This window comes from Homarus americanus, unplaced genomic scaffold (assembly GCF_018991925.1).
Source record: "Homarus americanus isolate GMGI-L3 unplaced genomic scaffold, GMGI_Hamer_2.0 scaffold52512, whole genome shotgun sequence".
Classification (NCBI taxonomy): domain Eukaryota; kingdom Metazoa; phylum Arthropoda; class Malacostraca; order Decapoda; family Nephropidae; genus Homarus; species Homarus americanus.
In genome coordinates, this window is record NW_024735442.1 from 4,793,003 (window position 1) to 4,811,540 (window position 18,538).

General features: G+C 38.6%; 1 protein-coding gene across 1 annotated transcript in view; it reads left to right on the plus strand.

Moving 5' to 3' along the window:
* Positions 1 to 6,843: 6,843 nt before the first annotated feature.
* LOC121870893 (sacsin-like) overlaps positions 6,844 to 18,538 on the plus strand; it is a gene marked incomplete at its 3' end in the record, with an annotated part of 37,535 nt that continues 25,840 nt past the window's right edge. Inside the window, 3 exon segments of the mRNA XM_042372865.1 lie at positions 6,844 to 6,856; positions 12,120 to 12,226; positions 13,757 to 13,867. Coding sequence (XP_042228799.1) covers positions 6,844 to 6,856; positions 12,120 to 12,226; positions 13,757 to 13,867 — 231 coding nt within the window.

Sequence of the window (18,538 nt, forward strand, 5' to 3'; positions counted from 1 at the left end):
AGGATCGGACACCAGGTCAAACAAGAGCAGTAATGAATCGTCTTACTCTTGTGCAGCTATTAAAGCAACTCTCCCGGTCACAGCATTAACTGCGGGAGAAATGTCTTGGGAAGCAATTGGGTTTGCAAAAAGTCCTTCTAAGGACAGTGAATCATCTACATCAGGAGTTACATTATGATCATCAGTCATTAACAGAAAACGAGTCACAGCACACAAAGGGAAAACACCGGGCATATCATCTTCAAGCTGTTGCAGCAAATCGTTACCGAGTATGAGGTCCACTCTAGCAACAAGGAGACTTGACACGTACTAACACAGGCAGCTCGTGCTCACTGGCTACGTTTAGCTATACCTGAAAAGCCAAAGGAGCCGCACCTTTACCCCAAAGGGCGCCCAAAACGACGTTTTGTCAGTCTTCCTCGCCGCAACAACACCCTCTTTGAAGAGAGTTTGGAGACAACCCGAGTCTCTCAAAATAGTGACTGGTGTTTCGACACCATCAACTTCTACCGTGCCTTGTGACAATAAGGGACGAAAGGTACCAATGTCTGGGTCCTTCACAAAACTCTCCTGGAAAAGATCAAAGTCTCGTGAGGCGAGAACCGAAACTGCAACCTCTCGTGCTTCACCTTATTTGGCTGCAGCCTTATCCAACAAAATTCCGCCTTATGACCCGAATTTCCACAGAAACTACAAGTAAATTAGAAAATTAGGACGCCCCATTAGGTGGCGAACGAGTCCCAGCTCCTGTCATGCACAAAATTATTACGCACAAAATACTGTAACCATTGTTAGTCCTACCATGCCTCAAAACAAATCCATCAGCATGCTTAGAAAAATAAATATCACAAGTGTCAAAATGTCGTTAGTGAATCCTGGCAAGGTCGCCAAAACTGTTAGCCATCTCTTAATTTACTTAAATATCCGGGTTCTAGGCGTAACCAAACAAAAAAAGTGAAGTAAATTAAAAGGGAATAAAAATAAATGAAGTTAACCTTTAAGAATTTAATTAATTAAATACTAACACAATAAAGAGCCTCGTAGGCTATCACAACAAATCGATTCACCATCGAAACTTTTAAGACACAAATGATACTAAACATCAAAAGAATAAAAATAAAGCATTAGATTACGTTAACACTGCATAAACATAAAAACTAACACTGAAATTAACTAACGTGAAACAACACTGAATTACTTAAATGTAACTAAGCAAATACTGATGGACATAGAGACATAAATAGGTACTCACATAGATATACCACATTGGTGGCGACAGGAACAACACAAATAAATTAAGTATAAGTAACAGGCGACGAGTGTCACACAAAGGATGTGAACTGTATGACAAGAGGACTGAACTAACTCCGTCAGTTGGTGGGTCCTATATATAAGGTCGGCTCCCGCCACGCGACCCGCCGGTGGGTCGTTTAACGATGCAGATGGTCGTAGAGAAACAGAATGCTTGTTACAATACAAAATGGGTTGGAACAAATAATAACAGTTAAAACCTTAACAGCACAGGGTAAGGTGACTAGATTATATAATATTAAATACAACACATCATTACAGGAAAAATATGAAACATGGAAGCATGTTATATAAAAAAAAATAGAAAAATACGACATGGTCGTAACACTATATATATGTATATATGTATATATATATATATATATATATATATATATATATATATATATATATATATATATATATATATATATATATATATATATATATATATATATATATATATATATATATATATATATATATATATATATATATATATATATATATATATATATATATATAACGACCTCACCAGCAAGGAATCGAACCCTGCGTTTCATACCAGCTGGATTCGGTAAAATGCTACTGACACCACATAAGAGGCACGGGCAGTTTCCCAATGAGGTTCACGGCGCCATCAGCTCGATGAACAGGCTTTGTGTGAAATATAACAGAGTCTAGAACTGCTTTTAGTGTCCTTGTGGCCTAGCCGGTAAGCGTTCCCTAGTCACACCCAGTAGGTCGAGGGTTCGATTCCTTGCTGGTGAGGTCGTTGATTATATGTTCAAAGTCCGCGTGTTATATGGACTAAAAATGAAGTATATATATGTACCTCGCGTTTCATACCAGCTGGATTCGGTAAAATGCTACTGACACCACATAAGAGGCACGGACAGTTTCCCAATGAGGTTCACGGCGCCATCAGCTCGATGAACAGGCTTTGTGTGAAATATAACAGAGTCTAGAACTGCTTTTAGTGTCCTTGTGGCCTAGCCGGTAAGCGTTCCCTAGTCACACCCAGTAGGTCGAGGATTCGATTCCTTGCTGGTGAGGTCGTTGATTATATGTTCAAAGTCCGCGTGTTATATGGACTAAAAATGAAGTATATATATATATATATATATATATATATATATATATATATATATATATATATATATATATATATATATATATATATATATATGGTGTTACCCCTACAGCGGTCAATAGAACCCAGAGGGTCCCGTGTTAAGTGAAATCCGCGTTAAGTGAACAACAGAACATATGGGATTAATTCCAATAGAAACCGGCCCGACCCCCAAACTCCACTTTTTGAAGACACATAACTATGTTGTAGTAAAAATAACATCTTAATTTTATGATGGTACATGCACACAATTAATACTTAAGAGAAATAGAGAAATACAGTCGCCAAGTTAATGTCCATTCAAATAATGGACTCAACTCCCTCCCCCTCTTCTCACACTACACTGCTGGCTCTTCCCTCTCTGAGAAATTTTTGGGGGAAAACCACTAAATTTTCAAATAATACCTCAAACTAAAGTTAGGATAATATAATTGACATTGCTGGATTCCTTGTAAGACCAGGAATATTTTGAATATAAATGTCATATATTTTGCACAAAAGATAACATATTTACTCAGAGAAAACATTTTATCTAAAATTTGTATGTCTAATGCAAAATCTATGATGTTATATTCAAAATGATCACCAAATTATAAGAATTCCAGCAATGTAAATTATATTCTGGCCGGGTAATTTGTATGAATTTTATGAGCTAAAACAAATATCTTCAGTTAATAAAAAAAAATATTCTTCACGACACTATCTGTCAATCAAAGTACCCCACCTTGCCTCCCCCCCCTCTTCCAACCACGTGGTCAGTCCCAACCCTCCCCCCCACCCCCCACCAATCCTCCCTTCAAGAGAAAGAGTGGGTGAAAAAACTAGATTTTAACATTTTGTATTAAATAATACCTCAGATTAAAGTTAGGATAATATAATTGACATTGCTGGATTCCTTGTAAGACCAGGAATATTTTGAATATAAATGTCATATATTTTGCACAAAAGATAACATATTTACTCAGAGAAAACATTTTATCTAAAATTTGTATGTCTAATGCAAAATATATGTTTATATTCAAAATGATCATCAAATTATAAGAATTCCAGCAATGTAAATTATATTCTGACCGGGTAATTTGTAGAATTTTATGAGCTAAAACAAATATCTTCAGTTAATAAAAAAAAAATATTCTTCACAGGGTAACAGATGGTCGGTCGGTCCCTCCCTCCCCCCAACCCCCCACCAACCGTCCCAAGGAGATGTGCGGAAAACCAGAATATATTACGTTTTAGTAATAAATAATACCTCAAACTAAAGTTAGGATAATATAATTGACATTGCTGGATTCCTTGTAAGAACAGGAATATTTTGAATATAAATGTCATATATTTTGCACAAAAGATAACATATTTACTCAGAGAAAACATTTTATCTAAAATTTGTATGTCTAATGCAAAATATATGATGTTTATATTCAAAATGATCACCAAATTATAAGAATTCCAGCAATGTAAATTATATTCTGGCCGGGTAATTTGTATGAAATTTATGAGCTAAAACAGGCAGTCAGGCAGGGTGGCGAGTGGGCAAATCTAAAAATAGCGTCTCGAGCCAGACACTCACAGCGTATATGTGGAAAAAATCCGTGTTAAGTGAAAGTTCAGCTCTGGCGAGGCACCGCGTATATGAAAAAACGCGTTAAGTGAAACGGTTAGTACCAATAATACTATATATATATATATATATATATATATATATATATATATATATATATATATATATATATATATATATATATATATATATATATATATATATATATATATATGCAAGTAAATCACTGTAGGTGCGTGATCTAGGTATATGCTGATAACCACAAGGAAGAAAGAAAACACGAAGTTCCCAAGCGCTTTTGTGTAATTCACATCTTCAGGGGTGAGTACAGACTAGAGAGAGTAATACAAATCAAGGTGTATATATACAGAGGAGGGTGAGACCAGGTCCACAATGGTCAGGTATTAGGTAATGACGCTACTAATCTTTAAATAGCACACAACGGTTGGTGGTCAGGTCAGATGGTCAAGTGACCCGGCCTTCTCACCTGATCACAAATCTTCTTAATTACAAAATTGTCCAGCTTGATTTGTATTACTCTCTCTAGTCTGTACTCACCCCTGAAGATGTGAATTACACGAAAGCGCTTGGGAACTTCGTGTTTTCTTCTTTCCTTGTGGTTATCAGCATATATATATATATATATATATATATATATATATATATATATATATATATATATATAAATTTTTTATGGGGCCTTTTTTTTTTTTTTTAACGGTGATTAGCCCACCTGTGCATAAATCACTGATTCACCTCATAAATCACTGACTCACATCCCGGCCTGGTGGGCGAAAATGTAATACAGTCAACCCTCGCTTTACGCGGTCCCACATTACGCGTTTCCACGTTTACGCGGTACCCTGCCGAAACCGGAATGCTCACTTTACGCTGTGAGTGTACCCCTTTAACTGAGAGCAGATGGCCAGCTGCGCCATTTTTGGATCCAAACCTCCAGCCCTCTCCCGCCATCCGCCATGTTGTGTAAGCGGTGCGAGTAGGTTGCGCAGTGTGTGTCGTTTTTGTGTTATCAGTGGTGTCATATGACTTATCGGACTGTAATTGGGCCATGCATCCTTACCTCCCTCCGCTGCTAGCTGTGATTGGCTTAAAGTAATATGTCTTGTCCAACCGCGGGAGGGAGGGAGGAAAGACGACGCTTGACCTAGCCGCAGCAGTTTCATCCCTCCAGGCCACACCGAGTATACGTGATTCCATTGTTCTGTAAAATGGCTTCCGCCGGACCACCGCCCCCAGAGAGAAACCTTTCCTTACCTGGACCCAGCCGCCCTAAGCCAAAGAAGACACGACGTTCCTTAAGCTACGAAATTAAGTATAAGATCATACAAGAGTTGGAGAAAGGAACAAGACAGGATGATCTCACGCGCCAGCGTGGTTTTTAACGAGTCTACGATCAGGACAATTAAGAAGGATGCAGCCAAGATAAAGGAGCACATGAACATCACAAAGTCTACAGGTGCTTCTATGATCAAGTATTTCCACAACTAGGTGCTTCTCAAGACGGAAATATTACTTGTGAGCTACTTGGTGCGTCAGGCGTGACGGAACATGACGGTGGACACGCGCTCAGTTAAGGAGTATGCACGTGAACTGTATGCTGCAGTGTCACGAAAGATGGGAATTACAGAGCCCAAACCCTTTAATGCTTCCTCTGGGTGGTTACAGAGGTTTAAGATGCGGAACTAGATCACCAATATAAACATTGGTGGTGAAGAAGCTAGTGCTGACCGTGCTGCGGCTAGGGAATTTCCTCCGTTTTTACGTGAGATGGAGGAAGGACAGTACACTGACGACCAGGTGTTTAACATGGACGAATCTGGTCTTTTTTGGAAAAAGCTACCTTCCAAGACCTTCGTTGTGAAGAATGCCAGCAAGATTCGGGGCCGGAAGATGCAGAAGGAGCGCATCACCGTCCTGTTTACCACCAATGCCTCCGGTACCTGTAAGCTCAAGTTATCGGTGATCCACACAGCTCGCAAGCCGCACGCCTACAAGAGCATGGACATGACCAAGCTAAATGTCCACTGGCTGACCGCACGTAAGGCGTGGATGTTCTCTACACTGTCCCTCTCCTGGTTTGATGACTGTTTCGTTCCCGATGTAAAGAAATTCTGTGAGCAACAGAATGTGCCAGTCAAGATTTTGTTGCTGCTGGACAACGCACCAGGACACTCGCCCCTACTGTTAGATCGTCACCCCAACGTAAAAGTGGTCTTCCTTCCTCCCAACACTACGTCTATATTACAGCCCATGGACCAAGAGTTAATATGTAATGTAAAAGCTGCAGTCTCAACAACAAAATTCAAGCTCCTGAACGACTATACCAACACCAGGGAAGAGTTGCGTAACCTGAGTGACACCACCACCGATAGCAAGAGCGAAGAAGACGAGGATCAACAGTTGGCAGAGCAAAAAATATTTTTCAAACAATTCTGGAGAATATTTAACATCAAGAAAGCTGTGGACTTCTTGCTGGAGGCATGGGATCAGCTGTCTGTAGCAACTGTTCGTCACGCATGGAGACATGTGTTGCAAGGCATTCCGGGCATAAGGCAGAGTCAATCTGTGACTGGTGAGGTTCAGACTGTTGCAGTAGCAGTGGACCTTGCCAGAGAAGCATCGCAGAGTGTTACAGCTGCAGGCTTCTCCGAGACCACCAACGACGACATCCTAGAGGTGATAAGGGATCCTGATGTGACTACCGACGAGATGGTAGATAATGATGACGTCAGTGAAGAGGCAGGTGGCGCGTCATCCCAAGAAGAACACTGCTTATCCCATAGTAATGTTAGGGGTGCCATCGAGTGTGTCGAGAAAATCAAGCTCCTCCTTTCCGACAACCATGACACAAACAGGTATGAAATCTTCACTACCCAGCTGTTGCAGACTATGGAGCCCTACTTCAAGGTTTATCACGACAACATAAACACCAGCCGTCAGCAAAGCATAACAGAGTTTTTCGCCCGCAACCCACCACAGCCAGCCCAAGCCAGTGATAGTGACAGAGGTAGAAACAGTGAAGATGACTTTGAGGGATTTGTCAGGGAGGCCCTGACAAGTGTGGATGACAGTGATGGTGACTCGCCTGAGGGCCAGTAGCCTGCCCTCTGCCTCGGAACCAGCCTCCATCCTCTTATGCCGACCCATCTCTTCTACTAACGTAAGTGTTCAACCTAACTTTTAGCTTTCCTAACCTAACCTTTATTTTTCCTAACTTAACCTTTATTTTTCCTAACCTAACCTCTTCTATATTAATTGTTTGTGCATACCATCATAAAGTTAAGATAAAATTTTTACTACAACATAGTTGTGTGTCCTCAAAAAGTGGAGTTTGGGGGTCGGCCTGGTCTCTATTTCAATTAATCCCATATGTTATGTTGTTCACTTTACGTGTTTCTCACTTTCCGCGGTACCCTGTGGGTTATATTAACCGCGTAGAGTGAGGGTTGACTGTATATATATATATATATATATATATATATATATATATATATATATATATATATATATATATATATATATATATATATATATATATATATATATATATATATATATATATATATATATATATATGTAACCGGTCGGAATTTGCTGGACTTTAATTTCTCACTTGACTTGGGGTTTATTAAAATTTAATAGATGGTAAAGGCAGTGGAAGCGCCCCTTTGAGAAAAATCCCGAACCAGCACAAGAACACTTAAATCTACTACACAAAATGAACTGTCCGTGACCCGTGGAAGGATAGCGTCTGTGACTGGGATGAATGAGACACACTGTAAAATTTAGACACTTATATTCCCTCCAACACTACAAACACAATCAAATAATGGTACACCAATATGCGCACCTCTTAACTTAAACTTAAACCACTACTCTGGGGAATAAAAGTTATAAATGACATAGAAATTATTAGAAACACAGGCAACAATAAATTTGAAGTATTAAGAAATGTTGTTTACTCCACCATGAATAGGCCTTAAGGGTCTTCAACAAAATAATATCAGTCACTGAGGAATGGTAATAAAAGATAAGAAATTAAATACTCTACAATGAATAGGCCTAAAGGGCTTTCAGCAAAATAATATCACTCAACAAAATTATAGCACCCCAACAGGTGTACACTTCCTAACCTAACCTAACCACTGCTCTGGGGAACAAGGTTATACCTGAGATCAGAATTATGAAGAATTAGAGGCATTAAAAGAATCAAATCACAGTATCACTCTGGTTCCACTTAATGGCACAAACATTACAAAAAAACACTACTATCAAAATTATTTAAGAAATATTAAACTACACACGTCAAGATAATATCAGTCTGAGGAATGGTGTTAACTACACCCGTGATAAGGAAGATAAAATGTTCCTCTAGGTATCTCCTAGAGTCCTAGACTCACGGTCTCAGTGTGTGACCATTAATATACTCAGATAGCCTCAGTGTACTCCCAGTGCGTCCATGGGCAGGAAGAGAGTGAGCCAATCAGACCTTGCGCAGTTGAGAGAAACTTTAGCTTCCCGTTAGCAAGAGGGTTTCACTAGCTGCTCGGGACATGTGGGGTTGTGCACCGGAGTGGTAAGAACTGATCACCCACTGCTGATGCTGGTCCCGTGTCGTGTTAGTTGTCGGGAGCACTCGTTCACTCAAGAGATCCTTTGCTACCCCGCTAAACAGTGACAGGCCTACACTGATCGGTCCAATGGCGACAATCGCCACCCTCAATCATCAACGGCAGTCAATCTCTCGCAGTCAACTCCGGTCAACTCCAGTCAAGTGGGTTCTGACGGAAACCCTGAAATGAACTCACTGTTAGCTCTAGTTTACTTTATCACTGCCCTATCTAACCCTGTCTGAGATCGAATGAGACTTACTTGTTATACTGCAATAGCGCAGCACAGGTGACTAGGCCACGTGACTATTTCTGATGGACGCGCGGAACGTCTTGTCTGTGTGAATGCTCTCCGGGACTGGCCTAGCCAGCGTCGCGTCTCCCCAAGGCGCTAGCTTGGGCCTACGTGATATATTTTCCGCCTAACTAATAACTCCTTGTGACACCCGTAACATTATTCAGACTGCTAAACGATCTATAATAATTTCAAATTCAATAATAGTCCCTTAACTTCATGAATCGCATCATTATTAATTCGGTAAATTACATTTAATATCATATAGGCCTAGTTCCGCAGTCTCTCGCTACGAGCAGGCAGCGCTCCCTCCCCTCAGATGACCTTGAACGCTCAGTATCACTCATGGCGGGGCATTTGAAATTACTCTGAAATTTCTGGATATCACAATCGACCCCCCTAAAAAAAGACAGCACTGTCCTCATGTGCTGAGAAAACATGCATACGACCCCCCTAAAATTTTGTTCTAAGGACTGCACCTCACCCCTTTTGCTAAATGCAGCATTTGTCTTCTCTTCTCTCCTTTTCTCTCCCGCTAACATATATATATATATATATATATATATATATATATATATATATATATATATATATATATATATATATATATATATATATATATATATGTAACCGGTCGGAATTTACTGGACTTTAATTTCTCACTTGACTTGGGGTTTATTAAAATTAATAGATGGTAATGGCAGTGGAAGCGCCCCTTTGAGAAAAATCCCGAACCAGCACAAGAACACTTAAATCTACTAAACAAAATGAATTGTCCGTGACCCGTGGAAGGATAGCGTCTGTGACTGGGATGAATGAGACACACTGTAAAATTTAGACACTTATATTCCCTCCAACACTACAAACACAATCAAATAATGGTACACCAATATGCGCACCTCTTAACTTGAACTTAAAACACTACTCTGGGGAATAAAAGTTATACATGATACAGAAATTATTAGAAACTCAGGCAACAATAAATTTGAAGTATTACGAAATGTTGCTTGCACACATGAACAGGCCTGAAGGGCTTTCACAAAATAATATCAGTCATTAGGAAATGGTATTAAAATTTAAGAAATTAACTACTCTACAATGAATAGGCCTTAAGGGCTTTCAACAAAATAATATCAGTCACTGAGGAAATGGTAATAAAAAATAAGAAATTAAATACTCTACAATGAATAGGCCTTAAGTCTTTCAACAAAATAATATCAGTCACTGAGGAAATGGTAATAAAAAATAAGAAATTAAATACTCTACAATGAATAGGCCTTAAGGGCACTCAACAAAATAATATCCCCCACTGCGGAGGTGGTATAAAAATAAGAAATTAATAATTCCACCATGAATAGGCCTAAAAGGCACTCAGTATAAATATGTTACCCCAACAGATGCACACTTCCTAACCTAACTTAACCACTACTCTGGGGAACAAAGGTTATACCTGAGATCAGAATTATGAAGAAAAATTAGATGCATTAAAGAATCAAATCACAGTATCACTCTGGTTCCACTTAGTGACACAAACGTTCAAACAACAATACTATCAAAATTATTTAAGAAATATTAAACCACACACGTCAAGATAACATCAGTAACTGAGAAATGGTATTAACTACACACAAATATATTGTCACTATTATTGGTTTGTTACTGGGTCCACCAATACCCGTGAACCATGCTCCACCCAACTCAACATACACCCGTAATAAGGGAGATAAAATGTTCCTCTAGGTATCTCCTAGAGTCCTAGACTCATGGTCTCAGTGTGTGACCATTAATTTTCTCAGATAGCCTCAGTGTACTCTCAGTGCGTCCATGGGCAGGAAGAGAGAACGCCAGCAGGTGTCTATGGCCAGTAGGTAACACTTCTAGCTGACCGAGGACACGTGGTGTTGTGCACCCGAGTGGTAAGAACTGATCACCCACTGCTGATGCTGGTCCCGTGTCGTTTTAGTTGTCGGGAGCACTCGTTCACTCAAGAGATCCTTTGCTACCCCGCTAAACAGTGACCGGCCTACACTGATCGGTTCAATGGCGACAATCGCCACCCTCAATCATCAACGGCAGTCTCAAACGGCAGTCAACTCCGGTCAACTCCGGTCAACTCCAGTCAAGTGGGTTCTGACGGAAACCCTGAAATGAACTCACTGTTAGCTCTAGTTTACTTTACCACTGCCCTATCTAACCCTGTCTGAGATCGAATGAGACTTACTTGTTATACTGCAATAGCACAGCACAGGTGACTAGGCCACGTGACTATTTCTGTGACGGACGTGCAGGGACGTCTTGTCTGCCTGACTCCTCCCCGCGACTGAGGGCTAGCCAGCGTCGCGTCTCCTCAAGGCGTTAGCTTAGGCCTACATGACATATTTTCCGCCTAACTAATAACTCCTTGGGACACCCGTAACATTATTCAGACTGATAAACGATCTATAATAATTTCAAATTCAATAATAGTCCCTTACTTCATGAATCGCATCATTATTAATTCGGTAAATTACATTTAATATCATATAGGCCTAGTTCTGCAATCTCTCGCTACGAGCAGGCAGCGCTCTCTTCCCTCAGATGACCTTGAACGCTCAGTATCGCTAATGGCGGGGCATTTGAAATTACTCTGAAATTTCTGAATATTAAATATATATACATACATACATACATACATACATATATGTACATACATACATACATATATGTACATATATATCTTGATAAAATCACACGGGAAAAGGGAAACAACGGAGCACCTTAGCTTTCTTCTTTATTCAAGACATCTTCAGTTGCCTCTGAAGATGTCTTGAATAAAGATAAAGCTAAGGTGCTCCGTTGTTTCCCTTTTCCCGTGTGATTTTATCAAGATTTATCTTATCCACGTTTTCATTGTGGATCTACATGAAATATACATATATATATATACGTATAATTTTTTTTTTTAAGCCTCACAAAATTGGATACAGTATACTGGGATGTGATCTGATCTACAGCCTGCTCCTGGAATTGTCTTGGTTTGGGTTACTGATTTCTGAATTAAAATGTGCAGTAATCTATTTGAGTCCTGACAGTGTTATTTACATTGGTCTGTGGGGGTGATATCCAAACTCTGTATAGAGATGCCTAGGGTGGTTCTACACCATGTACATACAATGCTGATGATAAGAATAATAGTAGTAATAATAATAATAATATACTACCTTACTTGAACAGATGACCCAGATGATCCATTTGACTACGATACCATTGAGATCCCAACTGTGATGGGTCTCTTGAGGAATATTCTTACACAATATCCTGATAATGGACAAATAATTAAGGTGAGTACTGGACCATATCTGGAGAACTCCTGTAAGACCTTTCAGGACATCATTTACAGTATACCCTTGCCATCTTGGACTAATTGGGGGTTAAGGACAGTGAGTAGGCCAGAGTCTGACCTGGGTCCGAGATCTAAGGGCAATAAGTCTGAGATAGGAGGTTGAGTCTGAGTCCGACCTTGGTTTGAGATCTAAGGACAAAATGTGTATGGCGTGATTGGGAGAGTGGTGGCCAAAGCTTCACCCATGTCACTAACTTCTGGCTCACTTTCACTGTCTGGGCCTGTCACAAGGATTTCATGCGCTTAGAAGGACGATGAGGAGGTGGAGAAGCACTCAGCACATGCTTAGTAGAAGGTTGAGGGTCCATCTCTCTCATGTGCTATGAACAAATTAACTAATTGGCCCGTGGAAACATCAAGGCATCCTTTGGGTTCAAATAATATCACATTGCCTCCATATACCAAGATCTAACTATACAAACAATGCAATTGGCAACCTCGACCCCAAGCTCCAAGAACAGACTTGCTTCTGATTCGCCGATTTAGCTTCTTTGTATCCATTACAGGATTTGATCAGGCAGAACAATAGTCATACAGTCCACGTGCATCATATCTTGCCAATACAGTTCAAACTGATAGCATTAGTGAATCATTTAATACCATGTGTGTGCTGGGCCATTAGCCATCCATGTTCTCATTTGATGCCTTGTGCAAGAAGTGGGTAACAGAAAATTTTGCCACAAGACCTCAGCCTCATTAGCACAGTTCTTCTTTCACTGATATTACTAAAAATTGATTTGAGATGACGTGACAGTATCAAGGCAGTAACATAGGAATAGAGGACAAACATCTTGATAGAAATATAAAGTTCCTTTGCTGACAGCTTTTATATTTATATTTTAGGGTATTTTGTTCTATACCTTTTAATGTGTAAGATAGTAGTTGTAGCAGTGGTTATTTGAATTTATTATTGAGGGTAGCAGGTAAACAGTGCTATGTTTGTTCTCTGCACTACTACAGTGTGGTTGTCAAGAAGCTCCGCTCACAAGTGTGTGACGTCAGTCACAACTGTGCTATTGATCCCAGGGTGTGATTTAATTTTTTAATTTGGAGTCTTTTAGAACCATCCATAGGCCTGTCTTGAGAAAATTCTACTTGGAGGCCTTGGTACTGCTTTAAAGAGAACTTAGCACCCTTTCTTAAAACTTGGTAATCTAATCCAGACTCTATACGTATACATATATATAAATATAGCAATTTGACTTGTAGTTCTCTCTTTGAAGGGCATTGTGTGAAATATGCTTTTTATGAAAAATTAAAGTTAATGCTGTGTTTGTCATGGATAGTAGGTCGCAATCTCACACTCACTGAACTTACCTACATTACTGGTTTACTCTATTAAGTAACTTGAAGAAAGGTTTTACAAATAAAAACAAATTCCTGTACAGCTTTAGTCAACAAATATAGGTCTATAAGTTGCTCTCACTATGGAAATAATAACATGACTGTAACCGAGTCTAATCTACAGGAACTTGTTCAAAATGCTGAGGATGCTGGAGCCACAGCTGTTGAGGTAGTACATGATGCCAGAGAGCTGCAGTGTTCAGGGGCTAAGGATGTTATTCAGAGATTTTTAAAGGTAAGACAATTTTTTTTCCAGTAAATCTTTTTGTTCTGGAATAATTACCAATCTTTGTAGTAGACATATAAGTGGGTGCATTGACTTCTTTTGACCCTTCTGGTCATTGATGGAAGTAACTCCAGTTTATCCAGCTTTAGAATTGGTATCTAACTTAACTTTAGGAGATTAAAAAAGGTGGTGTAATACTGTTCTAACTGATTCCTTGTGTAATAATGGCTTGTATTTATTATGCTGCTGTATCCACACTACCATTATAGTACAGAACTTATTTACACAGTAATTTTCTTGTAAGAAAATATAATTTTTTGTGAGTTATCCTGATAAGTAGGACCAATGATTCTGGCCCTATCGGATGTTTGAGCACTCCAATGGCTGAAAGTGGTGTCACCAAGCGGCCAACATGTATAAACACATTAAGCCCATTGCACCTTACAATGTACTGTACAGTCGGCCAAAGATGCACCATCCCTGCTTTGGGTCTTGTGCTTGCAGTTTTACCTGGCAATGCTTGGTAAAGGAAGGCTGTATGTAAAGGTGATTGTGATTGGTGGATCAGTTTTCAGCATTTGCTATGCTTATCATTTTCTCACCTCTTTCACAACGCTTTATAATGTCTGCCTTTGTTTACAACATAATAGTGCGACGCTTCTTACTACCACTGGCATCACTCTTACGCTTCTGAGACATGTTGGGGTCAATAATATTCGTCAAAACCATAAATAACCACAAATAACACCATGAGGCAGCAGAGGAACACAACAACAATAATGGCGTTAGGGATACAGGGTGACGCTGTACAGCCAACGCCATCTATCGTGCGGCGGTTGAACTTACGACTCGTCGCGGTTTTCAAACAGGCAATTGGACAATATGGACAGGTTTGTTCGTATCTCTGAAAGTTCGTAACTTGAATGTTCGTAAGTAGGGGAGCTCCTCTAAAAGATAATTATTTGCCTACTTAGGGAGTATACTACCCTTGGTTCTTCAATAAGCATGAAGAGTTTCTCTGTGCTTATAAGGCACAAAACTTATAAAAAGATACAACTTACCTGAGAACGTAAATTAATGTAATTGATATTATTATTGTTATATTCTTACTATTACAGTATTATATTTGAATACCGTACAGTATTTGAGATACTTGAGGAGGGGTTTTGTATGCTGTATAGCAAATAATTTTCATATAGAGAGGTAATATTGTACAGGTGCTAGGGCGGATCCAGGAATATGAAAAGGGGGGTCCAGTCCAAGAAGTGGGTGGGGCACCATGTGCTCACCCACCCAGCTGGGGAGTTATATTTATTTATTTATTTTTATTTATATATATACAGTATATATATATATTTTTTTTGGGGGGGGGACTTTTTTTCTTTTTTTTTAATCTGACCAATATCATGGCCATTTTGTAGTCATGTGCACTTGACATTAGGAGACAGTCTGAGGTCAATAGTAATTACTTTTTACTATACAAAAATGCCTGAGTACAATACGAGCTGTACATTAAAGAAAAAGTATTGGCATTTTCTGATGAAGGGGGGGAGGGCGGTCAGTACCCCCTCTGGATCTGCCCGTGGGTACACTCACCCAAAAAAGTATCAGCCCCCGGGCCTGATCTATTTAGAAATGAACACAATAACACTTGCACAGCAGTTGCGGTTCTGTTGGTGTTTCTAATTGTGAGTTACACCTTTCGTTCTTTCTTCTTGCACCTTATAACTACCATCATGAGTAACCCCACTCATTTATGCAGTAGTACCCCGCTTAACGCGGTCAACGTGTTAAGTGAAAACCGCGCTAAGTGAACAACAGAACATATGGGATTAATTCCAATAGAAACTGGCCCGACCCCCAAACTCCACTTTTTCCGACACAATACCTATGTTCTAGTAAAAATAACATCTTAATTTTATGATGGTACATGCACACAATTAATACTTAAGAGAAATAGAGAAATACAGTCGCCAAGTTAATGTCCATTCAAATAATGGACTGACTCCCTCCCCCTCTTCTCACACTACACTCGCTGGCTCTTCCCTCTGAGAAATTTTGGGGGGAAAACCACTAAATTTTAATAAATAATACCTCAAACTAAAGTTAGGATAATACAATTGACATTGCTGGATTCCTTGTAAGACCAGGAATATTTTGAATATAAATGTCATATATTTTGCACAAAAGATAACATATTTACTCAGAGTAAACATTACATCTAAAATTTGTATGTCTAATGCAAAATCTATGATGTTTATATTCAAAATGATCATCAAATTATAAGAATTCCAGCAATGTAAATTATATTCTGACTGGGTAATTTGTATGAATTTTATGAGCTAAAACAAATATCTTCAGTTAATAATAAAAAAAAAATATTCTTCACACGGTAACAGATGGTGGGTCGGTCCCTCCCTCCCCCCCACCCCCCACCAACCCTCCCTACCAGATGTGTGGGAAAACCAGAATATTTACCTTTTTAGTAATAAATAATACCTCAAACTAAAGTTAGGATAATATAATTGACATTGCTGGATTCCTTGTAAGACCAGGAATATTTTGAATACAAATGTCATATATTTTGCACAAAAAATAACATATTTACTCAGAGTAAACATTATATCTAAAATTTGTATGTCTAATGCAAAATCTATGATGTTTATATTCAAAATGATCATCATATTGTAAGAATTCCAGCAATGTAAATTATATTCTGGCCGGGTAATTTGTATGAATTTTATGAGCTAAAACAGGCAGGCAGGGTGGCGGGTGGGGGGTGGGGCGAATCTAAAAATAGCTCTCGAGCCGGACACTCTGCGATATGTGGAAAAAACCCGCGTTAAGTGAAAGTTCAGCTCTGGCGAGGCACCGCGTATACGTGAAATCCGCTAAGCGAAACCGTGTTAAGCGGGGTATTACTGTACTATGTTTACATGAACAGAGGTTACAATGGAATTGCTTCAAACGAAATATGAAACACTATGATCCGATATTACATTCATTTGCAAATACATAAGAAACCACCAGGCATCGCTACCAATGAGCACAGCTTCCCGGCTCTCGTCTGTCTCACTCGTGTCCCCCGCCACACTGTTAATACATCTCACTGCAGCCCTTGTGATTTGTGTTTGTAAAATCCTATCATGGTTCCAAAACTCCCCTTCTAAAGATGGTGACAAAGACGATAACGCACCAAAGAAAAGTGTTGACTTTAGTCGAAAGCCGAAATAATAAAGAGACGTGAGAGTCACATGACTTATACAGCATGTGCTAGGGCATATGAGACGAACTAATCAACAGTTCACGACAGATTAATGATCATCCATCATCATTCATCAGTATCATTATTCATCAATAATGAATAATAATAATGATGAATCATCATCATCTGCTGTGATGTACCAGAGGGAGAGTTGGGAGGGAGGATCAGGAGAGCAGAGCAACATAACTTGGCTGGTGAGCACAGTACTGTACAGTATTCCATAATGGCCTAAGTTCTTTTCCTGAGTAAGAAGCTAGAACTGGAGCTGAATAATCAATGATACTCCTTACTGTACTTAAATACATAGATCTTAAAACTGGTATGCCAACACCATTTCCTCTATTTGACAAAATTTTCAGAGGTTTTAGCCGAGCTGTACATATAATTTGATCCTTAACATTATTATTTATACCCACAAACATTCCCAGATATTTGTAACTGGATAATTTTTGCAATTTTATTCCATTTAGCCAAAATTCTTTTCCATTTACTGCCCTTGACTGAAATTTGGTTTTATTTTCATTAATGACCAGTCCCAAGGAGAGACAAAGATACTGCAGCTGATCAATGACCCTAGACATATCTTCCTCATTCTTACATTGGATCAGAATGTCATCAGCATAAATGATTACAGGTTGACAACCCTTTATCCGAAATTCCGAAAACCGAAAAGCTCTGAAAACCGAAAGTTTTTTGTGGAGCAATTTTTTTTTTTTTTTTTTTTTTTTAAACAGGGATTAGCCCATCCAGACATAGATCACTGACCCACATCGGGGCCTGGGGGGCGAAAATGTAATAGTAATACTAATTATAATAATAATAATTATGATAATAATAATAATAATAATAATAATTATAATAATAGCCTAATTATTCATAGTAAATAAAAAATTTAATTAAAAAATACACCATAATAAAATAATAATGATAACAATAATACTGTATTAATAAAATAATAATAATAATAATAATAATAATAATAATAATAATAATAATAATAATAATAATAATAATAATAATAATAAAGAAATACAAGAATGAAAAAAAATTAAAAGTGAGTAACACGGCCTAGACCTATGAATTATTATAATTACTGCATTATTATTATTATTATTATTATTATTATTATTATTATTATTATTATTGTTATGATTATTATATTTTCGCCCCCCAGACCCCAATGTGGGTCAATGACTTTTGCCCGGATGGGTTAAAAAAAAAAAAAAAAACTGAAAACCGAAAACCGAAAAATTCCGAAATCCGAAATGCCTCTGGTCCCAAGGATTTCGGATAAGGGATTGTCAACGTGTACTTAGGGACTCGCCCTGGAATTTGTAACTAGCTATTCTGCCCATAAGAATATTAAAAAGTAAAAAAAAAAAAAAGCATAGGGCCAAGAATGCCACATTGTGGGG